The sequence below is a fragment of the Hylobates moloch genome, unplaced genomic scaffold (genome assembly GCF_009828535.3).
Source record: "Hylobates moloch isolate HMO894 unplaced genomic scaffold, HMol_V3 SCAFFOLD_21, whole genome shotgun sequence".
NCBI classification, from domain to species: domain Eukaryota; kingdom Metazoa; phylum Chordata; class Mammalia; order Primates; family Hylobatidae; genus Hylobates; species Hylobates moloch.
This window is the reverse complement of record NW_026652296.1, coordinates 7,138,329-7,163,380: the sequence shown is the minus strand read 5'-3', so window position 1 is coordinate 7,163,380 and position 25,052 is coordinate 7,138,329. Positions and strand designations below refer to the sequence as shown.

The window sequence follows — 25,052 nt, the reverse complement described above, 5'->3', positions numbered from 1 at the left end:
AGGATTTTCCCATTCTAAGACAGAGGTGTCTCTCTCTCTCTCTCTTTCTTTCTCTTTAATAACCCCAAGTATTTGATAGTTCATTAGTATGAAAGAGAGTTTTGTAGTTTACTTAATAAAATGTTTTTTTTTTTTGTTTGTTTTGTTTTTTTTTTTTTTTGAGACGGAGTCTTTCTCTGTCCCCCAGGCTGGAGTGCAGTGGCGCGATCTCGCCTCACCGCAACCTCCACCTCCTGGGTTCACGCCATTCTCCTGCCTCAGCCTCCCGAGTAGCTGGGAATACAGGCGCCCGCCAACACACCCGGCTAATTTTTTGTGTTTTTAGTAGAGACGGGGTTTCACCGTGTTAGCCAGGATGGTCTCGATCTCCTGACCTCGTGATCCGCCCGCCTCAGCCTCCCAAAGTGCTGGGATTACAGGCTTGAGCCACCGCGCCCGGCTACTTAATAAAATGTTGAGCACCTCCAGAAGGGAGAGAATTTCCCCCAATAACTTTTTTTTTTTTTTTTTTTTTGAGACGGAGTCTTGCTCTGTCCCCCAGGCTGGAGTGCAGTGGCGCAATCTCGGCTCACTGCAAGCTCCGCCTCCCGGGTTCACGCCATTCTCCTGCCTCAGCCTCTCTGAGTAGCTGGGACTACAGGCGCCCGCCACCACGCCCGGCTAATTTGTTTGTATTTTTAGTAGAGACGGGGTTTCACCGTGGTCTCGATCTCCTGACCTCGTGATCTGCCCGCCTCGGCCTCCCAAAGTGCTGGGATTACAAGCGTGAGCCACCGCGCCCGGCCTCCCAATAACATTATCTATGGACATTTTCTGCCATTTTGTGAAACCTCCCTAAAGCTTAGCCCTGCCTTTATTTCTGATTAATCACTTGGGCTCACAAGATAATTCCGGAACCACACTCCACCGGTAGTGAATTATCTTTAGGAGATGAATTTAGTAAAACCCACTATTTGATTACTTGGGTTTGATACGGTTCAGCATTTTTCGAATACAATTAGAGATATTTAAATCTTTCCAATAAAAGGAGAAGGTGGATTTTTAAAAAATCCACCATATGTCTCTAAATCATTTTCATTTTATCTAAAGAATGGGGAATTTAACATCTCCAGAAATATCTGGCTTCCTTTTTTTTTTTTATGTAGTCGGTAGGTCAAAAAAAAAACCCACATGTAGTAATAGGAAGTGAACATATTATATACGTTTTAAAAATTTGATCATATATATATCATTTAAACCTGAGTCCTCTAAACTTTGTTCCTATAGAATTTTCACTGTATATTTTCACACATATATATCTATTTTTATATGTTTATCCATACGTAAATACTTACACACAGTGAGGTTATTGAGAAAGTAGTCTTGGAATCCAGATAGTAAAACCACAACACTTTAGAACTGGAAACCATACAATTTTGTTTATTCCAGCTCTATCATTATAGAAAGGGATACTTGGGCTGAGAGAAGTTATTTAGCTTGCTTGAAGATCTTTGGATTCTGGTCCTGAATTTGCCACATAATAAACATTGCACTTAACCTTGAGAGTTTCTGTTTCCTCATTTGTAAAATAGGTCCACTGGAAGACGATTTTTAAGTTAGTTGAATGTATCTGATTTTGCAAACACGGGGGTTTTGGAGAATGCAAAAGAGGATGATGTTCAGGAGTCCAAATGACTAGTCAGCCCAACCTTTTTAACCAATGGATTCGTTTATTTTGGCCCTGGACAGGTATTAGCTGTCCTTTAAAAGGTTGGCTTCTGGCAGTTTGGGTTTCCCCCACGCATTTGCTTCTGTGTATTTTTACCAGCCCTCGACTCAGAAAAATCCAATTAGAGTCAATTCCTTTAGTGCAAGTGGCAGCAAATGCTGGACTATCCAGAATTGTCAGAATCTTGTTTCCTGCTTTACCCAGCCGTCTTGTCTCCATTTTACATAGTTTTCAGCTTTGCTGGAGGAATAGGCCTGTTGTACTTTTTGGAATTTCCTCAGCCACTCATCATTTCAGGCTGAACATTAATGATTTATCCAGCAAAGGTTATTAAAATTGACTGTAGTCTCTGAAGAAAGGATAGTTTGTCAAACCCACATCTTAAGACTAATTGGATATATTTTGCATGAATTGTGATTAATGCAAGGTAATTTCAGAGGATGGCTTTTGCTAATTAATAAATCAATCACATTGACTCATCTTGGTAGACTGAACTTTAAAAGTTCATTACTGACTTGCTCAAAACCAGAATCCCACACATACATAGTTTAGTGGTTTAAGGCAAATTCTTAAGAAAGCAAACAGATTGAGCAATACTTTAATTCAGAAAGAAGTTGCTTAATCTGTGTCCTCTAAAAATAACGTGGCTGAGAAAGAAAAACTATAAAATACAGGCAATACACTAACATATTCCTGCTTCTTGATTGATTTCACATTTACAACAAAGCTCACATTATTATAAAAGATTTGGAAAGGTCATATGGAAACATCACACTACCAATAGAGGGATTTCTGAAGTAGTTGAAAGCACCAACTTTACCTAAAACAACAAAACAAAACAAAAAATGTAACCAAGTTGTTATAAATTGTGCGCTCTAAAGTTCTAGAGAGCTTATGGAATAAATGCAGACTATTATTATTATTATTTTTTGCTTCTGCCCAAAGTGAAGTTTAGTTATTTAAAAAGCCACTGGAATCGTGCTTTCGAGAAAGCAAAAATGGCTTGTGTTTTTCATATTTCTTTGAAAGGGACAGACATGCCCTTCAACAGAAAGCAATAAGCTGCCATTCAAAGAATGGAGTTTCCCTGCAGCTAAATGGCAGTGGGATCTGAACCAGATAATGCACATACGTAGAATCTTTAGGACCAAACCACAAAAAAAAAATCAAAGCAAAGCAAAAAGCAAAACAAAACAAAACAAAAAAAGAAGAAGTGTAATTCAAGTCCTGTATAAATTAAACCTATAATAATTTTCTCAAAGTGTATTTTCTGTTTTCGGTTACTAGGGTATTTTAAAACTTTCTCCATGAACAAATAGGAATGTCCATATACAAAAAAAAGTGGAACCTGGATTCCAGCCAGGAGGGGTTTGCAACTGTGTAGAACAGTTGGAGACTTAACAATCTGTAATATTCGTATTATATTCTATAATATTCACTGAAATAAACCTCGTGACTTTGGGCTCAGGACTCCATGAATTTCTTCCACACGTGCTTCCTCTGCATGATGGGGGAGGCAGGGGAGAGGGAGAGCAAACAGCTGCTTGAGATGGGAGGGGGGCAGAGAGGTGAGGAGAGGAGCTTAGGAGGACGGAGATCCTCATTACCTACCCTCAATAGCTGTGGCACAATAATTCTTTTCTTTTGGAATGCAAATATGGTATTTATAGCCAATCAGGTCTTTTGAGTGGATTAACATTTAGTCCTTTTGATATGGGAAGAAAGAAGGGGGAAGGAGAAGGGAGAAAGAAGAAAAGAAATTAAAAAAATTAAAAGTAGGGAGAAATAGATTAATCACGACAATAATATAATGATCTCGATAGCTAAACTACATCGATGTTTCTGGGGTGCCAGGTATAGGCTAACACTTTCTTTTTATACTTAACCCCTAAATCTCCAATTAAGTAAACCTTACCCTAGCTGACGCTCTCTCAGTTTCTTCAAATCTTTTAGTCATCTTTCTTGAGGGCATTTAATGTTTTTCCCACTTTAAATTCACACTCTTGCTAAAGACCATCTATGTAAGATAGGTGCACTATTCATGGCACAATTATGCGGTTCCCAGTTAAAATGTGATAAGGGAAGACATAGCTGGATTCTCCTATGATGTAATGTAGTCTTTGAATGACACTTCAAACAGTCACAACTTTTCTCCATTGGGATCCCCATTCTGCCCCTCAAAGCTGTGTGACCCTGGGCACCTCTTCACACTTCAGTTTTGCCATCTATAAAATGGGTATAGCAATGGTATCAAGCCTTAAGCGGCATTATGGAGGCCAAATATGCCAATGTGTATGTTTGGTGTAGAGTAAGCCCCAAATAAAGACTAGCCATTGTTTTCGTGGCCATTTTTTGTCTGTTTTTTTTTTTTTTTTGAGACAGAGTCTCGCTCTGTCACCCAGGCTGGAGTGCAGTGGCGCGATCTCGGCTCACTGCAAGCTCCGCCTCCCGGGTTCAAGTAGCTGGGACTACAGGCGCCCGCCACCACGCCCGGCTAATTTTTTATATTTTTTAGTAGAGACGGGGTTTCACCGTGGTCTCGATCTCCTGACCTCGTGATTCGCCCGCCTTGGCCTCCCAAAGTGCTGGGATTACAAGCGTGAGCCACCGCGCCCGGCTTTTTGTCTGTTGAGAAACTGTTAATGCAGCAACTTTCTCCGGGTTAGACTTGGATTAACTAATAAGCTTCTAAGGAAAATATTAAAATTTCCCGTGATTTTCCACAGTGGCTGTTTAATATATATTACATCAAGCAAGCAGGTAAAGAAAAGCAAGACTTTCAGGTGTAAATACAGCACCTGGATTGGGCTGATTTTGGTAATTCGGTTTTTTTTCCTTAGACAAAGCTAGGTTTTCAAGCCAAACAGTACACAGCTGTAGAAAACCGTCCCTTAAAATTTCTTTTTTTTTTTTTTTTTGAGACGGAGTCTCTCTGTCGCCCAGGCTGGAGTGCAGTGGAGCAATCTCGGCTCACTGCAAGCTCCGCCTCCCGGGTTCAAGCCATTCTCCTGCCTCTGCCTCCCGAGTAGCTGGGACTACAGGCGCCCGCCACTGCGCCCGGCTAATTGTTTGTATTTTTAATAGAGACGGGGTTTCACCGTGGTCTCGATCTCCTGACCTCGTGATCCGCCCGTCTCGGCCTCCCAAAGTGCTGGGATTACAAGCGTAAGCCACCGCGCCCAGCCTCCCTTAAAATTTCAAAAGGCTGCTCTGTATGTGTAATTACTATTATTATTATTATTTGAGACAGAGTCTTGCTCTGTCGCCCAGACTGGAGTGCAGTGTGTGATCTCGACTCACTGCAACGCTCAAGGGATTCCCATGCCTCAGCCTCCCGAGTAGCTGGGTGTAAAATTACAGGCATGTGCCACCACGCCCGGCTAATTTTTCTATTTTTAATAGAGATGGGGTTTCGCCATGTTGGCTAGGCTGTTCTGGAACTCCTAACCTCAAGTGATCCACCTACTTCGGCCTCCAAAATCCTGAGATTACAGGTGTGAGCCACCTCGCCCGGCCCTGTATGTGTAATTATGTATCTACTTTCATTCTTGATGTTCTTTGTAAGTACATTCCCTCTTGTTTTTCTTACTCATTCTTACCAATGGACTTAAACTTAATTTTATTGGACTTTACAAAGAATGAGTGATTTTTTTTTTTTTTTTTTTTTTGAGACGGAGTCTCACTCCGTCGCCCAGGCTGGAGTGCAGTGACGCAATCTGGGCTCACTGCAAGCTCCGCCTCCCGGGTTCACTCCATTCTCCTGCCTCAGCCTCTCCGAGTAGCTGGGACTACAGGCGCCCCGCCCGGCTAATTTTTTGTAATTTTAGTTTAGACGGGGTTTGTTCCACCGTGTTAGCCAGGATGGTCTCCATCTCCTGACCTCATAATCCGCCCGCCTTGACGTCCCAAAGTGCTGGGATTACAGGCGTGAGCCACCGCGCCCAGCCGAATCAGTGATTTTACTGATCAAAAAGTATTGGTTGTTTTTTATTTATGTGACAACTTCCGCTCTTAAGTTTATGAATTCCTTTGTATATTAGATTATGGAAGTGTCTTTAAGAAATAAATGCAATTTTAAAATATCTATCTATAGGTATTATCCACATCTCCGTGTCTATCGATAGAGAATAACATTTAGGGAAACGGAGAGGGGAGAGGGAGCTAGAATGGAAAGGGCACCTCACAGTTGATTTCTCCCCTAAGAAATTTTTGTTTTGTTTTGCTTTGAGATGTTCCTTTTTTGCAAGAAGAATCTATTTAGGTATTAGTTGAATTTTTCACGGTCAGGTCCAAAGAACAAAGCGGGGTGGGGAGGGGACGGCGGGAGAGTGTGGCAGGGTGTGGGCGGGGCAGGAAGAAATGCGGGCCCACCCTAAAGGCTTTCTTCGGTCCTTTTCTCAGCCATTTTCCTCCTTCCCCAACCACAGAATTGCCCCACGTGTGCAAGGACCGGCGTGCCTCCACGCAGCAGCAGCAGCAGCAACAGACGCGCGAGTGGCCGCAGCGTCCACACCGCCCGCGCGAAGTCGGTGCGCACAGCGTGGCGCGAGTTCGAAGCTGGAGAGGGCTGTAAAATAGATTGGGGGCGGGGGAGACCACGTGATTTTCTGGAACGCTGGCTCGCTTCTTTATTTTGATTCTCGAGTAAACTTAACAATCCCCGAAATGCGTTGAGGGCATCGGAAAGAGTAAAGTCACGTTCCGCTGGAAAGGATCACTTCTTAAGTTCACATGAACCTATTCTTTGATCCTCCTTCATTGCTGCTTAAGATTTACTTCTCTTTCAAATCAAATAATGTGTTTCTTTCTCATTCTGAGAAAAGCTTTCAAGATGTGATTTCCCTTTTGAAAGACTTTGAAGTCTTTCCCCAGCACATCCTTTCTTAAAGGGATTTGGTAAGAGGAGATAGGCCTGGAGGCCAGGGCATTTTAAAGACACTTTCCAAATACCCTGTGTTCCCTTAAAGAGTCTTGAATTGAAACATCCCAGCTGCTGGAAGACGTTTCCAAATGTCACTCTGTGGCTGCAACACCCTAACGTCTTCTCTCCTAGGACACCGGTGGGTCATAAAGACGGACAGAGCAGAAAGGAAGCCGTGCTTTAGTTTTTTAAGTAAAGCCACTTCCATGGGCTTGCTAAAACAGCAAGGATTCTCGCATTTAGTTAGTCCTCTCTGTTAGGACATCAAGGGAGAAACAGCTGAAATCCAGGGCTGAACATTTCCTGGCGCTGCTAGATTTGAAGCTTCCAGTTTGTGGAGCTTCATTCTCTCTGGGGGCATCTACATGGTCTGTGCCAGGTGGGAGCACCTGCCCCGTGGTGGCCAAAAATACAACAATTCAAGCTTCTCACTTCAGAATGAGATGTTTGTACACGAAGTGACCTTTAATTGTGTCTTAGAAACTCATGTCAGATCAACATGTGGTTTCACTTATTCAGGAGAGGTTATTAAATTTCAAGCTGTTTTGTGTTAGTTTTTCGCATTTAAATGAAGTATTTTCTCTTTCATATATTTGATGTGGCTCAAAGAAGCTTGCTTCTTTTTTTTTTCTTCATAGATTTTATTGTTTGATTAGATCTTTTTGTCAAGTCAGATCAAAGATGGCTTTCCTTTCTTTAGGAGAGAGATCTTTTATTAAAACAAATCAATAGAACAGATTCCACAGTAAAGAGGCATTTTGTTTAAAAGATTTTGAAAAGAGGAAAAAGATTACAATGAGGGTAGAAGAGAGATGTTTTTATTTTTATATTCTATTCGTCTGTCAAAGAGTTAGATAAAAGCAAATACTTTGGCATTCTCAACTTAAGATTTACTGTGGGGAGGCTTTGCAGACTTAGCCAGATAGACACATCCTTATGGAAGAATTCACTTTACCTTTTAGCATCTGGGAATATCCAAGAGCTGGTGGTTCCTCCCTACCTATCCCTGCTCCCTCCTAAGATCATGTAGATGCTGGATTCTTGGCTTTTTGGCATCTTTTTCGGATGAACTCCTTCACATGCTTCACGAGAAAATGCAGGAGTTTCTAGATAGCATTCATGTTTTTGTAGCAACTTTTAGTTCCCTCTATCCAAGGGCTACCACACTATATTGAAATGATGTGTTTACCTGGTGGCTGTGCTGCTCTTTAGGGGCAGGAAAGGGCTGGTTCACCTTGTCCCTCTCCCTGCTTGTCAGAGCTCAACAGATGTTTGTCAGTCTGAACTGAACAAAGGCAGAAATGTGGTCAGCATTCCCTGTGCTATTTCTTTTTTCTTTTTTTCTTTTCTTTTCTTTTTTTTTTTTGAGATGGAGTTTCGCTCTTGTTGCCCAGGCTGGAGTGCAATGGTGCAATCTCTGCTCACCGCAACCTCCACCTCCTGGGTTCAAGCAATTCTCCTGCCTCAGCCTCCCAAGTAGCTGGGATTACAGGCATGCGCCAGTATGCCCAGCTAATTTTGTATTTTTAGTAGAGACGGGGTTTCTCCATGTTGGTCAGGCTGGTCTCGAACTCCCGATCTCAGGTGATCCTCCCGCCTCAGCCTCCCAAAGTGCTGGGATTACAGGTGTGAGCCACTGCGCCCGGCTCCTTGTGCTATTAAAAAAATAATTAAGATTATATTGGGAGTATTTGGCAATCACCAGGTAAATAACATCTGTAAAACATCACAGATGGAATATATGGATGCCTCTAGACAGCACTTATTATCTCATTCAATATGTGTTTTTCTTATCTGTGTCTTTTTTGAAAATTATTTATTTTTTTATTTTTAAATTTTTTGTAGAGACAGGGGTTTCACTGTGTTGCCCAGGCTGGTCTCAAACTCCTGGGTTTAAGCAATCCTCCCACCTTGGCCTCCCAAAGTACTGGAGTTACAGGTGTGAGCCACTGCGCCCAGCCAGTACCTGTCTCTTCAGCCTAAAATGTCTGCTCCATCAGGGCAGGGTTTTGTGGTAAACATTTAGAACAATGCCTGAGACATAGCAATAGCTCAGAGGTTATATGAAGCAATCTACACATTTCCTCTTTCCCATTTCCGGGCATGATGAAGGGATAAATTAAGAACAGTCATCCAAATAATTCAAGTAAAAGACAATCTTGAGGCCGGGTGAGGTGGCTCATGCCTGTAATCCCAGCACTTTGGGAGGCTCAGGTGGGTGGATCACTTGAGGTCGGGAGTTTAAAACCAGCTTGGCCATCATAGTGAAACCCTGTCTCTACTAAAAATACAAAAAATTATCTGGGCATGGTGGTGTGCGCTTGTAATCCCTGCTACTCGGGAGGCTGAGGCAGGAGAATCGCTTGAACCCGGGAGGCAGAAGTTGCTGGGAGGCAGAAGTTGCCGTGAGCCAAGATCATGCCACCTCACTCCAGCCTGGGTGATGGAGCGAGACTGTATCTCAAAAAAAAGACAATCTTAAGTGATTTGCCAATCCAGAAACCTTGGTTGTGTGGTTGCTGCACTTCTCCAGTTGCCTTGGCTGTGAGTGAGGACTTACGCATCCAGAGAGTACGTCATGTATATAATAGTTGATGCCTCTCCAGTGCCCCAAACAATATTATCAATATATCCTTTTTTTTGTTTTGTTTTTGAGACAGAGCCTTGCTCTGTTGCCCAGGCGGAGTGCAGTGGCATGATCTTGGCTCATTGCAACCTCCTGCTCCCAGGTTCAAGTGATTCTCCTGTCTCAGCCTCCCGAGTAGCTGGGATTACAGGTGTGCGCCACCACACTTGGTTCAATTTTCTATTTTTGTAGAGACAGGGTTTCTACAAAACCTGTCAGGCCAAGTTGGCCAGGCTGGTCTGGAACTACTGACCTCAAGTGATTTGCCTGCCTTGGCCTCCCAAAGTACTGGGATTACAGGTGTGAGCCACTGCCCCCCGCCCCCCGCCCCCTCCAAACAATATATTCTTTATTCATTCAAATAATCAGGCAATTCCATGAAAACAATCCATAAAATGCATTGGTCCGGGTGTGGTGCCTCGTGCCTGTAATCCCAGCACTTTGGGAGGCCAAGGCAGGTGGATCACTAGGTCAAGAGCTTGAGACCATCCTGGCCAACATGGTGAAACCCAGCCTCTACTAAAAATACAAAAATTAGCTGGGTGTGGTGGTGCGCGCGCCTGTAGTCCCAGCTACTCAAGAGGCTGAGTGAGGCAGGAGAATCGCTTGAACCCAGGAGGCGGAGGTTGCAGTGAGCTGGGATCCCACCACTGCACTCCAGCCCGGCGACAGAACGAGACTCCATCTCAAAAAAAAAAAAAAAAGCATTGATTTTTGTATCAAAGTATCCTGAAGAATTGCTGAAACAAAAATTTTAAAGTATGTCTTTTTCTCTGCCTTTCTCCTAACACGCTTCAAAGGGTGGATGCTTAATAGAACTTTCTTGACTTGACCCCAGCCAAGGAAATTTAAAAAGTCAAAGCACTTGGTGTGTAGGATATAAGCTCCTTAGTGCCTGAAACCCAGTGAAGTCCTGCTCTCTGCTGTATCTTACACACCTGGCAGAATGCCTGGCATACAGTGGGTGTTGATGAATGAATCGTGTCTGTCTCAGCTACTGTTTTATAGATTGAACTTTAGGTACCATTTCAAATCTTGAAAAGTTCTGGGAGAAATTTCCCCTGCATTTACAATGTAGTGGTTGAATGGCTAACCATTTAATTTGAACATTTAGGCGGCCACCTATATGCACAATTAAGTTTCCAACCACAGTTTTGCTTGTTAATTACATATGGCCTCTGTAATTAACAACGTGTGTGAAATACACCGGGTTTTTGGTAATAGAAGAAACAACAAGGAAATATATATGTATATTTCAGAGAAATGAGCATTGAAGGGATTCTGGGAGTCAAAAACAAAAAAATCAAAGCAATTAGATAGTGTTTTCCCCTTCTTTACAGCCAAGGGCCTCTGATAGCAGGTGTAGGCTCTGGTAAAAAAAAGAAAAAAATTTTTTTTTTCTCAGGCCAGTGCAGTCTGGCCAAAGCAACAACTATTTTTTATAGGCCATAGTCTTCTTCCTCTCTTTTTTTTTTTTTTTTTTTTTTTGAGACAGGGTCTCACTCTGTTGCCCAGGCTGGAGTGGAGTGGTACGATCATGGCTCACTGCATCTTTGCCCTCCTGGGCCTAAGCCCCCCACCTTGGTCTCCCAAGTAGCTGGGACCACAGGCATGTGCCACCCTGCCAAGCTAGTCTTTTTTATTTTTGTAGAGATGGAGTCTCACTATGTTGTTCAGGCTGGTCTTGAACTCCTGAGCTCAAGTAATGCTCCCATCTTGGCCTCCCAAAATGCTGCAATTACAGGCATGAGCCACTGTACCTGGCATATTCTAGATTTAGCCAGATGGGCTGATCTCTACTGGGCTCTCTCATGTGTCTGTGGTCAGCAAGTCTAGGATTGCCTTGCTCCCGCATCCACTGATTGTCACAGATACAGATACTCAAGGGGTCCTTAGCAGGGACAGGTTGTCTCTGTTCTATGTGGTCACGCATCTTCTGCCTGGGTGATATAGGGTCTTGCTGTGTTGCCTGAGCTGGAGTGCAGTGGTGCCATCATGGCTCACTGTAGCCTCAACCTCCCAGGTTCAGGAAAATCCTCCTGTCTTGGCCTTCTAAGTAGTTGGGACCACAGGCATGCAACTACCACACCCGCTACTTTTTTATTTGTAGAGATGAGAGTCTCACTATGTTGCCCAGGATGGTCTCAACTACTGGCCTCAAGTGATGCCACCTTGACCTCCCAAAGTGCTGGGATTACAGCAGGTGTGAGCCACCACACCTTCCATATATATTTTCTTTTTTTTTTTTTTTGAGACGGAGTCTTGCTCTGTCGCCCAGGCTGGAGTGCAGTGGCGCAATCTCGGCTCACTGCAAGCTCCGCCTCCCGGGTTCACGCCATTCTCCTGCCTCAGCCTCTCCGAGTAGCTGGGACTACAGGTGCCCGCCACCACGCCCGGCTAATTTTTTGTATTTTTGGTAGAGACGGGGTTTCACTGTGGTCTCGATCTCCTGACCTCGTGATCCGCCCGCCTCGGCCTCCCAAAGTGCTGGGATTACAAGCGTGAGCCACCGCGCCCGGCCCCATATATATTTTCTGAAGATGTCTAATGTGACCAGAAGTACCTGGAATTGGATGCTCCTGATAGTTGTACTTTACTCACATTTCAAATTTAGCAATAGAGATTATAAAGAATTTTTATGTATACACACTTGTGCACACATACCCTATAGTCTTGGGAATGTAGATTAGACTCATATTTTTTTTTTTGGAGACGGAGTTTCACTCTTATTGCCCAGGCTGAGTGCAATAGTGAGATCTTGGCTTACCTCAACCTCTGCTTCTTGGGTTCAAGCAATTCTCCTGCCTCAGCCTCCCGAGTAGCTGGGATTATAGGCATGTGCCACCATGCCCAATTAATTTTTGTATTTTTAGTAGAGATGGGGTTTCTCCATGTTGGTCAGGCTGGTCTCAAACTCCTGACCTCAGGTGATCCGCCCGCCTCAGCTTCCCAAAGTGCTGAGATTACAGGCATGTGCCACCGTGCCTGGCCTTTGCTGTGGGATGTTCTAAGTGAATGGATAAACTTTATGTTGGAGAAAGCCCTGCCCCCATTTATAGGGTTTATTTCTCTATTGCAGGTTGTTATAAACCTGTGCTCTGGAGTCCTTCATCTGAAGGCTGAAGTCCAATCTAGTGCTGAGAACCACTCCCTTACTGAGAGCATTTAGCATAACATAGGCATAATAATAGCTGCCTAATAACCTTTTCCTTTCTGCCTGGCTCAGAGCTACCTTCATTAGAAGTTTTTCTGGGGGTTTCTCTTTGTTCCAAGACCCCCTCCCTTGTCTCTGTATGGGGGAGCTGTTCTCTTCTTTCTTCCTTCTTTCTTGGTTATTAAACTTTTCGCTCCTTAAAACCAAAAAAAAAAAAAAAATGTTTTTCTGGCTTAGAGTTTGAGCTCTTGGGTCAGAGGATTTGGGTTTTAATCCCTGTCCTACTGTTTACTCTTGTGTGACTTTGTGCAACTTTCTTTTTCTTTTTGGCTTGCTTTTGTTGTTTTGTTTTCTTTTGAGTCAGAGTCTTGCTCTGTTGCCCAGGCTGGAGTGCAGTGGTGCCAGCTGAGCTCGCTGCAAACTCTGCGTCTGGGTTTCAAGTGATCCTCCCACCTCAGCTTCTCAAGTACCTGGGATCACAGGTTCGTGCCAATATGCATGGCTTTCTTTTTCTTTTTTTTTTTTTTTTTTTTTTTTTTTGAGACGGAGTCTCGCTCTGTCACCCAGGCTGGAGTGCAGTGGCGCAATCTCGGCTCACTGCAAGCTCCGCCTCCCGGGTTCACGCCATTCTCCTGCCTCAGCCTCTCCGAGTAGCTGGGACTACAGGCGCCCGCCACCACGCCCGGCTAATTTTTTGTATTTTTAGTAGAGACGGGGTTTCACCGTGGTCTCGATCTCCTGACCTCGTGATCCGCCCGCCTCGGCCTCCCAAAGTGCTGGGATTACAAGCGTGAGCCACCGCGCCCGGCCTCTTTTTCTTTTTTCTTTTTTTTTTTTGAGACAGAGTCTCACTCTCGCCCAGGCTGGAGTGCAATGGCACGATCTCAGCTCACCACAACCTCCGCCTCCCGGGTTCAAGCGATTCTCCTGCCTCAACCTCCAGAGTAGCTGGGATTATAGGCATGCGCCACCACGCCCGACTAATTTTGTATTTTTAGTAAAGACGGGGTTTCTTCATGTTGGTCAGGCTGATCTTGAACTCCTGACCTCAGGTGATCTGCCCACCTCGGCCTCCCAAAGTACTGGGATATAGGCGTGAGCTACCACGCCCCGCCCTGCTTTCATTTTTTCATCTGTAAAATAAGAAAGGTAAGCCAGGCATTGTGGCTCATGCTTGTAATTCCAGCATTTTAGGAAGCCAAGATGGGAGGATCACTTGAGCCCAGGAGTTCAGGATCAGCCTGGGCAACATAAGGAGACTCCATCTCCACAAAAATAAAAACATGAGCCAGGTGTGATGGCACACGCCTGTGGTCCCAGCTACTTGGGAGGCTGAGGTGGGAGGACTGCTTGAGCCTGGGAGGTCGGGGCTGCAGTCAGCCATTATTATGTCACTCTGCTCTCGCCTGGGTGACAGACCAAGACCCTGTCTATAAATAAATAAAAATAAATAAATAAATAAGGGAGCTAGCTGGGCATGGTAGTGTGCACCTGCCATCCCAGCTACTCAAGAGGTTTAGGTGGGAGGATTGCTTGAGCCTGGGAGTTCAAGTCCAGCCTGGACAACATGGTGAGACCTCATCTCTTAAAAATTAAAAATCAACAACAACAAAAAAGAGGGAGGTAATAGGACCTATTTCATGGAATTATTATAACTATAAGAATAGTTATGTTTGGCCAGGCGCGGTGGCTCATACCTGTAATCCCAGCACTTTGGGAGGCCGAGGTGGGCAGATCATAAGGTCAGGAGTTCGAGGCCTGCCTGGCCAATATGGTGAAACCCCATCTCTACTAAAAATACAAAAATTAGCTGGGCATGGTGGCGGGTGCCTGTCATCCCAGCTGCTCGGGAGGCTGAGGTAGGAGAATTGCTTGAACCCAGGAGGTTGTAGTGAGCTGAGATCGTGCCACTGTACTCCAGCCTGGGTGACAGAGTGAGGCTCTATCTCAAAAAAAAAGAAAAAGAAAAAAGAAAAAGTTATGTTTGGATAATATTTACTGAGTGCTTATTATGGACTCTGAATATGTGTCCTCAAAATTCGTATGTTGAAATCTAGTCCCCAATATGGTGGTGTTTGGAGGTGGGGCTTTTGGAAGGTAATAGGTTATGAGGGATGATCTCTCATGAAAGGGATTAGTGTCCCCTTAGACGAAGAGGCCACAGAGTAAGCGAATCCTCTTTCCACCATATGAGACTACAGGGAGCAGTCAGCTGTGTACAACTGGTAGGAGGGCCATCACTAGGGCCCAACCATACTGGTGCCCTGATCTTGGGAATTTCAGCTGTCAGAACTGAGAAGTACCTGTTATTGAAGCCATCCAATCTATGGTAATGTGTTATATGAGCCTGAACTAGGACAGTGCTTATTACATGTCAGACATTTTCTCTCTTTTTTTTTTTTTCTTTTTTTTTTTTGAGACAGAGTCTTGCTGTCGCCCAGGCTGGAGTGCAATGGCGCGATCTCGGCTCACTGCAGGCTCTGCCCCCCCCGGGGTTCACGCCATTCTCCTGCCTCAGCCTCCAGAGTAGCTGGGACTACAGGCGCCCACCACTTCACCTGGCGAATTTTTTGTATTTTCAGTAGAGACGGGGTTTCACTGTGTTAGCCAGGATGGTCTCGATCTCCTGACCTCGTGATCCGCCCGCCTCAGCCTCCCAAAGTGCTGGGATTACAGGCATGAGCCACCGCGCCTGGTCATTTTCTCATTCCTAATCATCACCGTAGAATCCATCAAGGTAGGTAAATTAAGTCATAAAAATAAGCCGGGCGCGGTGGCTCAAGCCTGTAATCCCAGCACTTTGGGAGGCTGAGGCGGGCGGATCACGAGGTCAGGAGATCGAGACCATCCTGGCTAACACGGTGAAACCCCGTCTCTACTAAAAACACAAAAAATTAGCCGGGCGTGTTGGCGGGCGCCTGTATTCCCAGCTACTCGGGAGGCTGAGGCAGGAGAATGGCGTGAACCCAGGAGGTGGAGGTTGCGGTGAGCCGAGATCGCGCCACTGCACTCCAGCCTGGGGGACAGAGAAAGACTCCGTCTCAAAAAAAAAAAAAAAAAAAAAAGTCATAAAAATATACCTCACCCAATGCAATAAAGCTCTTTGCATGACAATATATACCTTTAAAAACATTTTCATCTTTTCTTTCTTTTCTCTCTCTCTCTCTCTCTTTTGCGACAGAGTCTCACTCTGTCACCCAGGCTGGAGTACAGTGGCACCATGTTGGCTCACTGCAATGTTTGTCTCCTGGGTTCAAGCAATTCTCCTGCCTCAGCCTCCCGAGTAGCTGGAATTACAGGCGCCCACCACCACGCTTGGCTAATTTTTGTATTTTTAGTAGAGACAGGGTTTCACCATGTTGGCCAAGCTGGTCTCCAACTCCTGACCTCAGGTGATCCGCCCGCCTTGGCCTCCCAAAGTGCTGGGATTACAGGTGTGAGCCACTACACCCAGCCTCATCTTTTATGAATTGTCCCTTACACAAACATCTTTGCAAACCACTGGTTTAGGAGATGGTGGAATAAAGTAATGGAAAAAATAGCTGTGGATTGTTAGGAAATAGTAGAATATTTTTAAAATAGGATAATAAAATATAGGTCTTTTTTTTTTTTTGAGACGGAGTCACAAGCTGGAGTGCAGTGTCACGATCTCAGCTCACTGCAACCTCCACCTCCCAGGTTCATGCCATTCTCCCGCCTCAGCCTCCCAAGTAGCTGGGACTACAGGCGCCCGCCACCACGCCTGGCTAATTTTCTTGTATTTTTAGTAGAGACGAGATTTCATCGTGTTAGCTAGGATGGTCTCGATCTCCTGACCTCGTGATCCGCCTGTCTCAGCCTCCCAAAGTGCTGGGATTACAGGCATGAGCCACTGCGCCCGGCCAATATAGGTCTTTTTTTTAATTAAAAAAAAAAAAGGATGACTCACATTTTATCCTCTTGAAGAACTCAGTTGTTCTTTGAAGAGTGACTAGTTCCATGGTCAATAAATTCAGGAAATATAATCTCCCCTTGAAAATCTACAACACGTGTTCATATGTAAAATGCACTAAGAAGTTCTGTGGGAAAGAAAACAGTTTGATTTTCTCTAACCCAGCATGTCCTATGCTGATTTGACCACAGAAATTTTTGTTGTAGTGTATTCTATGACTTATTAACATTGTGGAATATAGTCTGGAAAACTCTAACATATTGCTGTGTCTACAAGAAACCCAAGCAAGCATGGTACACTCATTGGAATCAGAACGTAACTTCACATGAGATGTTGGTTAGAATCCAAGAGGCAAGGCAGGCAAATGACCAGCTCATTCATTTTTCTTTTTTTTTTTTTTTTTGAGACGGAATCTCACACTGTCGCCCAGGCTGGAGCGCAATGGCTTGATCTCGGATCACTGCAACCTCTGCCTCCGGAGTTCAAGCGATTCTCCTGCCTCAGCCTCCTAATCTCAGCTGGGATTATGGGCATGTGCTGCCATGCCCAGCTAATTTTTGTATTTTTAGTAGGGACATGATTTCACCATGTTGGTCAGGCTGGTCTGGAACTCCCGATCTCAGGTGATCCGCCAGCCTCAGCCTCCCAAAGTGCTGGGATTACAGGTGAGAGCCACCATGCCTGGAAATATTATTTAATTGAGAAAGTTATTTATTCAGTTTTTCTATTTACACTTTCTTGGTTTTTTCTCATGCCCACTCTGCACTCAAGTTTCCTCTCTGTATTATTTATTTATGCTTTATTATTAAAATTTATAAATAGAGGTGAGGGTCTTGCTACATTGACCAGGCTGATCTCAAATCCCTGGCCTTAAGTAATCCTCCCATCTCAGTCCCTTTCAAAGTGTTGGGATTACAGGCATGAGCCACCACTCCAGGCCAAGTTGTTTCTCTGCTTCATATGTTCCCAACTCTTCTGAAAAGAGATTTTGCTATTGTCTAAACCACTTGTGTTCAGCTTTAAAGAAAACTACAAAGAGACTTGAAGTCATCTAAGATTCTACTACATAGAAAAGAGCATCCTTAACTCTTTTTTTTTTTTTTTTTTTTTTTTTTTTTTGAGACGGAGTCTCGCTCTGTCGCCCAGGCTGGAGTGCAGTGGCGCAATCTCGGCTCACTGCAAGCTCTGCCTCCCGGGTTCACGCCATTCTCCTGCCTCAGCCTCTCCGAGTAGCTGGGACTACAGGCGCCCGCCACCACGCCCGGCTAATTTTTTGTATTTTTAGTAGAGACGGGGTTTCACTGTGGTCTCGATCTCCTGACCTCGTGATCCGCCCGCCTCGGCCTCCCAAAGTGCTGGGATTACAAGCGTGAGCCACCGCGCCCGGCCCTTAACTCTTGATGAACATCATTTTAGGCTTCTCTTACACAGTAATTTTACATAAATACAATTAAACTCTACAAATTCTGTGCAATATGTCATAGACTTTTTTTTTTTTTTTTTTTTTTTTTTGAGACGGAGTCTCGCTCTGTCACCCAGGCTGGAGTGCAGTGGTGCAATTCCAGCTCACTGCAACCTCTGCCTCCCGGGTTCAAGCGATTCTTCTGCCTCAGTTTCCTGAGGAGCTGGGACTACAGGCGCCTGCCACCACACCTGGCTAATTTTTGTATATTCAGTAGAGATGGGGTTTCATCATATTGGCCAGGCTGGTTACAAACTCCTGACTTCGTGATCCGCCCACCTTGGCCTCCCAAAATGCTGGGATTACAGGCGTGAGCCACTGAGCCTGGCCGGTCATAGACTTTTTTCTGCAATAATAAACATAAATTAACATTATCTTTGTTGCCTTTTCACAAGATGGCGCCGAAAGCGAAGAAGGAAGCTCCTGCCCCTCCTAAAGCCGAAGCCAAAGCGGAGGCTTTAAAGGCCAAGAAGGCAGTGTCGAAAGGTGTCTACAGCCACAAAAAAAAGAAGATCCGCACGTCACCCACCTTCCAGCGGCCCGAGACACTGCGACTCCGGAGACAGCCCAAATATCCTCGGAAGAGCGCTCCCAGGAGAAACAAGCTTGACCACTATGCTATCATCAAGTTTCCGCTGACCACTGAGTCTGCCATGAAGAAGATAGAAGACAACAACACACTTGTGTTCATTGTGGATGTGAAAGCCAACAAGCACCAGATTAAACAGGCTGTGAAGAAGCTCTATGACATTGATGTGGCCAAGGTCAACACTCTGATTCGGCGTGATGGAGAGAAGAAGGCATTTGTTCGACTGGCTCCTGATTACGATGCTTTGGATGTTGCCAACAAAATTTCATTGCTTATAAAAAATATATATATAATATATATATACTATATATATTAATATATATATATATATTTATATATATATATATATATACACCAAAGTAATGATCCATTGCCTAATTCTAAAAATATATATATATACCACCATAAAAAAAAAAAAATTACTTTGTAAAGGATGACCCATTTTATGCAACCTTTGACACTTTTTTTTTTTTTTTTGAGACGGAGTCTTGCTCTGTCGCCCAGGCTGGAGTGCAGTGGCGTGCTCTCGGCTCACTGCAAGCTCCGCCTCCCAGGTTCACGCCATTCTCCTGCCTCAGCCTCTCCGGGTAGCTGGGACTACAGGCGCCCGCCACCACGCCCGGCTAATTTTTTTGTATTTTTAGTAGAGACGGGGTTTCACCGTGGTCTCGATCTCCTGACCTCGTGATCCGCCCGCCTCGGCCTCCCAAAGTGCTGAGATTACAAGCGTGAGCCACCGCGCCCGGCCTTTATGTGTATTTTTCGAGACAGAGTCTTACTCTGTCACCCAGGCTGGAGTGCAGTTGTGTGATTTCGGCTCACTGCAGCCTCCCCCTCCTGGATTTGAGAGATTCTCCTGCCTCAGCCTCCTGAGCAGCTGGGATTACAGGCACGCGCCACCACCCCCAGCCAATTTTTGTATTCTTGGTAGATGCACAGTCTCTCCATGTTGGTCAGGCTGGTCTTGAACTCCTGACCTCAGGTGAGCTGCCCGCCTAGGTCTCCCAAAATGTTGGGATTACAGGTGTGAACCACCGCACACAGCCCCCTTTGACAAGTTTTAAGGGACATTTAGTTTCTTTGCAATTTATAATTATTCTTTTTTTTTTTGAGACGGAGTCTCGCTCTGTCGCCCAGGCTAGAGTGCAGTGGCGCAATCTCGGCTCACTGCAAACTCCGCCTCCCGGGTTCACGCCATTCTCCTGCCTCAGCCTTTCTGAGTAGCTGGGACTACAGGCGCCCGCCACCACACCTGGCTAATTTTTTTTTGTATTTTTTTAGTAGAGACGGGGTTTCACCGTGGTCTCGATCTCCTGACCTCGTGATCCGCCCGCCTCGGCCTCCCAAAGTGCTGGGATTACAAGCGTGAGCCACCGCGCCCGGCCTGGATCACTTTAGAGAAAATAAAAATGCCTACAATACAGTAAGCTGGTCGATTTTCCAATGCCAAAAGATAAATGTGAATATCCCTTTCGGAGAATTAGCCAAGTTTCAAGCAGCATGAAGGCAAAATTTGAGTTCAACATTGTAATACAAATAGCTCTTGGGAAATTCTTATGAGTCCCTTTAAATAGATGTAAATCTATTAAATCAAAGATTTAATTACTTAATATATAATAAGCGACCCACTATTAATAATATAAGAGGTAATACTGCCTTTCAAATTTCTCCCTTTCAAGTTCTTGGAATTATTAACTATGTATGCCCCAAATAATGGGTTTCTGATGGTGTATTTCCCCGTGGAAAAGAGCATTCTATGCAATGCCCAGTTCCCAGTACATAGTAGACATTCAATTAAAAAAAAAAAAGTTGAGGCCGGGTGTGGTGGCTCACACCTGTAATCCTGCCACTTTGGGAGGCTGAGGTGGATGGATCACATGAGGCCAGGAGTTCAAGACTAGCCTGTCCAACATGGCGAAAACTTGTCTCTACTAAAATTACAAAAATTAGCCGGGTGCAGTGGTGCACGCCTGTAATCTCAGCTACCTCAGGAGGCTTAAGCACGATAATTGCTTGAATCTAGGAGGCAGAAGTTGCAGTGAATTAAGATCCTGGCCCTATACTCCACTGCACTCCCACTTGGGAGACACAGGGAGAGTGTTTCAAAAAAAAAAAAAAAAAGTTGAATGAATAAATGGCATATTACAAAGTTAAAAAGTAAAGTGTCTGTCCTATCAGTCAGTTTATCTAATCAGCCAGTTGTTCAGAAGCTATTAATAGGTAACCCATGGTGTAAGTCCAGTGTGTTTTAAATAATCCTTTTCTGGACTTTTATGTTCTTCCTAAGGAGAGATAGGAAACTGGTGGACAAGTGTTGGCTTTGCTACAGTCATGTTTTCTTTGGCTCAGATGGTATTCAAACATTTTGAAATAGTCGCCAACATTTCTAAAGCTTCTACATAAGAATTGGGATTTCTGGCTTTCCTTAACAAAATGTGAGCTCTGGTCACACCAGGTCCAAACTCCAAGCCGCATGGCCATAGAAGGACTGTGGGCAAGGGACACCTGCCCCCTCCCCTTTGATTGCCACAGCCCCTACCTTGTGACCGGCCTCTCTTTTGCCACCTGCCTGGCCCCCGGAAGGCATTTTGACTTTGCCACAGCCTATTTCTCTTTTTTTTTTTTTTTTTTTGAGATGGAGTCTCACCCTGTCGCCCAGGTGGAGTGCAGTGGCGCAATCTCAGCTCACTGCAAGCTCCGCCTCCTGGGTTCAGGCCATTCTCCTGCTTCAGCCTCTCCGAGTAGCTGGGACTACAGGCGCCCGCCACCACGCCCGGCTAATTTTTTGTATTTTTAGTAGAGACGGGGTTTCACTGTGGTCTCGATCTCCTGACCTCGTGGTCCGCCTGCCTCGGCCTCCCAAAGTGCTGGGATTACAAGCGTGAGCCACCGCGCCCGGCCTCTATTTGTCTTTTTAAGTTTGGTGTGTGTACATTGAAGATCTTAGATTATTGCCTCAATTAAAAAAAAAAAAAAAATTTCTTGCTCTCTCTCTCCCAAATTTTCAAGACCTCACTGCTCCTGAACCTTCTGTGATGGCCTGGGCTTTGTTCTTTGTCATCACCAGAGACAGTAGCAGGAACAACTCTCTAGAGAGACCCATCTCTCAGCCGACTCCACTGTAGGTTGATGGCAATCAAAGACATCGGAATACTTTCTCCTGTGTGTGCGGGGTGGGGGAAGGGAAGGTTGAGAGAAAGGAAGAAGCATAAAGATTAGGAGGGCTGTTGCTCAACCTTCCTGTTCTGGGCCAATCGTGCCTGTCAGACCAGCTACAGAAAGACATGCACTTGTAGTATGTTTTTTTGGGGGGAAAAATATCTTGATTCTACTCTGCTTTGAGAAAAAAAAATAATAATATCTTGATTCTACTCTGCTTTGAGAAAAAAAAGAATACTGTTGACTCTCTTTCTCTGTATAATTAGACATCAAAATACAGAGAAATGTTCTTAGCACTTTGCTATCAGAAAAGCAGACATTTTCGAGTTTGTAGATTCTATACAAGATAAACGCCTTGACCCTTGTTCCCCATCCCCAAATAAAATGCCAAACTTCAATTACCAATTCGTAAGTAGTCTGTATCGCTTTATTTTTCCTTCTGACAGTAGGTGTTTGGTGTCAATGTACATTTTCTTACCACAATGATTTCCTTCCCCAAACTATTAATTTTGTTTTTATGAATAATACAGTATGCCCTAGTTATTATTTAGTTTGATTGTATGCTAGCCTCATGCTCTGCATTTTAATTTAAGTGTAACTGCGCAGGAAAAAAATGCAAATCTCTTCTATTCAAATTCAAAAGAAAATAAATGGATTTTTTATGGCCTAAAGGATCTATTCATTACCAAATCATTTATCTTTTCAGGAAGAACAGTTTATGTATCCAATATGCTCTCGTGCTGTCTTTATTTTCTTTATTTTTTTTTCTCTTTTGATAAATATGCTCACTCTTTCAAATCTCTCTTGAATCTCTGCCGATAGGGGCAGCTTATAGCAGCAAGAACAAGAATATAATTAATAGCATTAAACAGAAAGCAAAGGTTGCAGAGAAAGCTTGAACACATTGGATATTTAAAAAATAATAATAAACAAACCTAAAATTGGATTGTGTCAAATGAATTTTTATTTTAACAATTGTAGGCCGGGCGCGGTGGCTCACGCTTGTAATCCCAGCACTTTGGGAGGCCGAGGCGGGCGGATCACGAGGTCAGGAGATCGAGACCACAGTGAAACCCCGTCTCTACTAAAAATACAAAAAAAAAAAATTAGCCAGGCGTGGTGGCGGGCACCTGTAGTCCCAGCTACTCGGAGAGGCTGAGGCAGGAGAATGGCGTGAACCCGGGAGGCGGAGCTTGCAGTGAGCCAAGATTGCGCCACTACACTCCAGTCTGGGCAACAGAGCGAGACTCATCTCAAAAAAAAAAAAAAAACAATTGTAACATTAAGAAAAAGAGATACACAGTTGGCCCTACCAAAACAGAATGACAAAGGGGTGAGAGGAGAAGTCTGTGTTTTCAACAGACTAGCTTTTTTGGGGTCTTGTTGCAAATAGCCTGAAGAGGTAGAAACATTACTGATTTTGCTTCTAACATGAGCAGCTCTTGGAAGTTTGGCATTTTGAATTCTAGGCTATATATCTTTTTATTTTTATGTATATCTTGATAAAATAAGCCAGTTTAGAGGTCACTGCATCTGGGAGAGTGTCGTAATAAACAAACAGCTGTGATAAACAAAGCAGGTTTCAATAAGTATCTTTCATGTAGCAGCTGGAATGGCTTTCTCCTGAATGAGAAAGGCCCCTAAGTGAGAATAGTGGCAAGTGTGAGTTTATGTATGTCATTTTTTTAAAAAGACATTTGTCTTTTTCTAGAGTACTGTACTTTAAAAATCATATAATTGTGTTAAAGTTACCCAGAATGTTGACTTTCCCCTATTCATGTTTATGTATCAAATTGGATTTCGGGGCAAATTGAATGGGTTTCTTTGTTCTTTCTAGATTAAGTCCAGATAAATAATCTGGTTTAGTTGTGGCTGCATTGTTTAAATCATGCTAATTATAGTGCTTACAATACAATGGCAGAGGGGGCAATTTAAATGTTCATTTGAAGAAGAAAAAAATCTGATGCTGAGCTCAAAAATGTACAGTCACTCTAACCGCTCCCTGAGGGCCAATTTAAGACTGGTTTTCAAAGACTTGTTTACCTTGAAATTCTTACACACCAAGCATGCTTCTATCCTCACGGCCTAGGTACGGGAGCGTTAGTGGTCTCCAAGCTGACTTGGAGTCTCATGCAGATAGAGTTCTGATTTCAGAACAGGCTGCTGGCTGCTTCCATGCCTCTCAGAAGGAGCAGGGAGACCTCCTCGGCCACAAACTTGTAGCCCTTTTTGACTGAAGGCTTCCAAAATGAAAGGAAAGGGTTGGCTTTTGAAGAGGTGAAAGAGAGATCCTTTGAGGGAAGGAGTGAATGAATGAGCAGCCTCAGGCCAGGGCGAGATAATCAAGAAACTATCTGACCTCTAATTCCTTCAGAGACAAAAATAAATCAGTGCTCAAGGAGGCGCTTTGATTAATCACTGCATGTTTCCCATCAGGAGAAATGATGGGATTAGGGTGGGAAGAGAACACAGGGGACATACAAGCAAATGTTTACCTAGGCTGCTTCTTTCTGGATCCTTGGGATTGGTTCTTAACTTTTTTTTTTTTTTTGAAACAGTCTTGCTCTGTCACCCAGGCTGGAGTGCAGTGGCATGATCTCAGCTCACTGCAACCTTTGCCTCCCAGGTTAAAGGGATTCTCCTGCCTCAGCCTCCCAAGTAGCTGGGATTATAGGCTCCCGCCACCACGCCTGGCTAATTTTTGTATTTTTAGTAGAGACGGGGTTTCACCATCTTGCCCAGGCTGGTCTCGAACATCTGACCTCAAGTAATCCGCTCACTTTGACCTCCCAAAGTGCTGGAATTACAGGAGTGAGGCACCGGCCTGGCTCTTAACTTCAATTGTCCTCTATTTTATGATTTATTATTTATTTGGGAAATTCCTGAGGTGGGGGCAAAAGGACACATCTGAGTCTTGGCACCGAGAACTGAAACAAATAGCACATTAGACTATATTTAGCAGATGATAATGCAGACACTGAAAAACAGATTATGGATGATAAAAAAGAAATAAATAGTGCTGTACTGGCTTGAAAGTGACGGAATACTGAATGTGAGGCGTGGATTGTTTAGGGAATGAGTGTGGAATTTCTCTCAATAAATCACCCATTGCTCAGGGGCTAGGTGACTATAGGAGGTGGGGACACAAATATATCACCTCTTGAGGAAGGAAAGAGAAGAGATTAGATGAGAATCACAACGCCAATGCCAAGGTTGGTGTTGTGTCAAAAACAGTAATACAGACAATAGATTTTGCAGAAAAAAAGAATTGGGAGCTGATGTGGTGGCTCACACCTGTAATCCTAGCACTTTGGGAGGCCGAGGTGGGCAGATCACCTGAGGTCAGGAGTTGGAGACCAGCCTGACCAACATGGTGAAACCCTGTCTCTACCACAAATACAAAAATTAGCCTGGCTTGGTGGCAGGCCCTTGTAATCCCAGCTACTTGGGAGGGTGAGACAAGAGAATCGCTTGAACCCGGGAGGGGGAGGTTGCAGTGAGC

The 25,052-nt window shown here is 44.2% G+C and overlaps 1 protein-coding gene across 1 annotated transcript; it reads left to right on the top strand.

Moving 5' to 3' along the window:
- The first annotated feature begins 6,219 nt into the window (after window positions 1-6,219).
- On the top strand, window positions 6,220-23,787 carry LOC116461400 (large ribosomal subunit protein uL23-like). Its single transcript, XM_032143098.2, has 3 exons — window positions 6,220-6,237; window positions 18,198-18,661; window positions 23,640-23,787. The coding sequence occupies exons 2-3, from the start codon at window positions 18,198-18,200 to the stop codon at window positions 23,785-23,787; spliced, it is 612 nt and encodes a 203-aa protein (XP_031998989.1). The 5' UTR covers window positions 6,220-6,237.
- The last annotated feature ends 1,265 nt before the right edge of the window (window positions 23,788-25,052 follow it).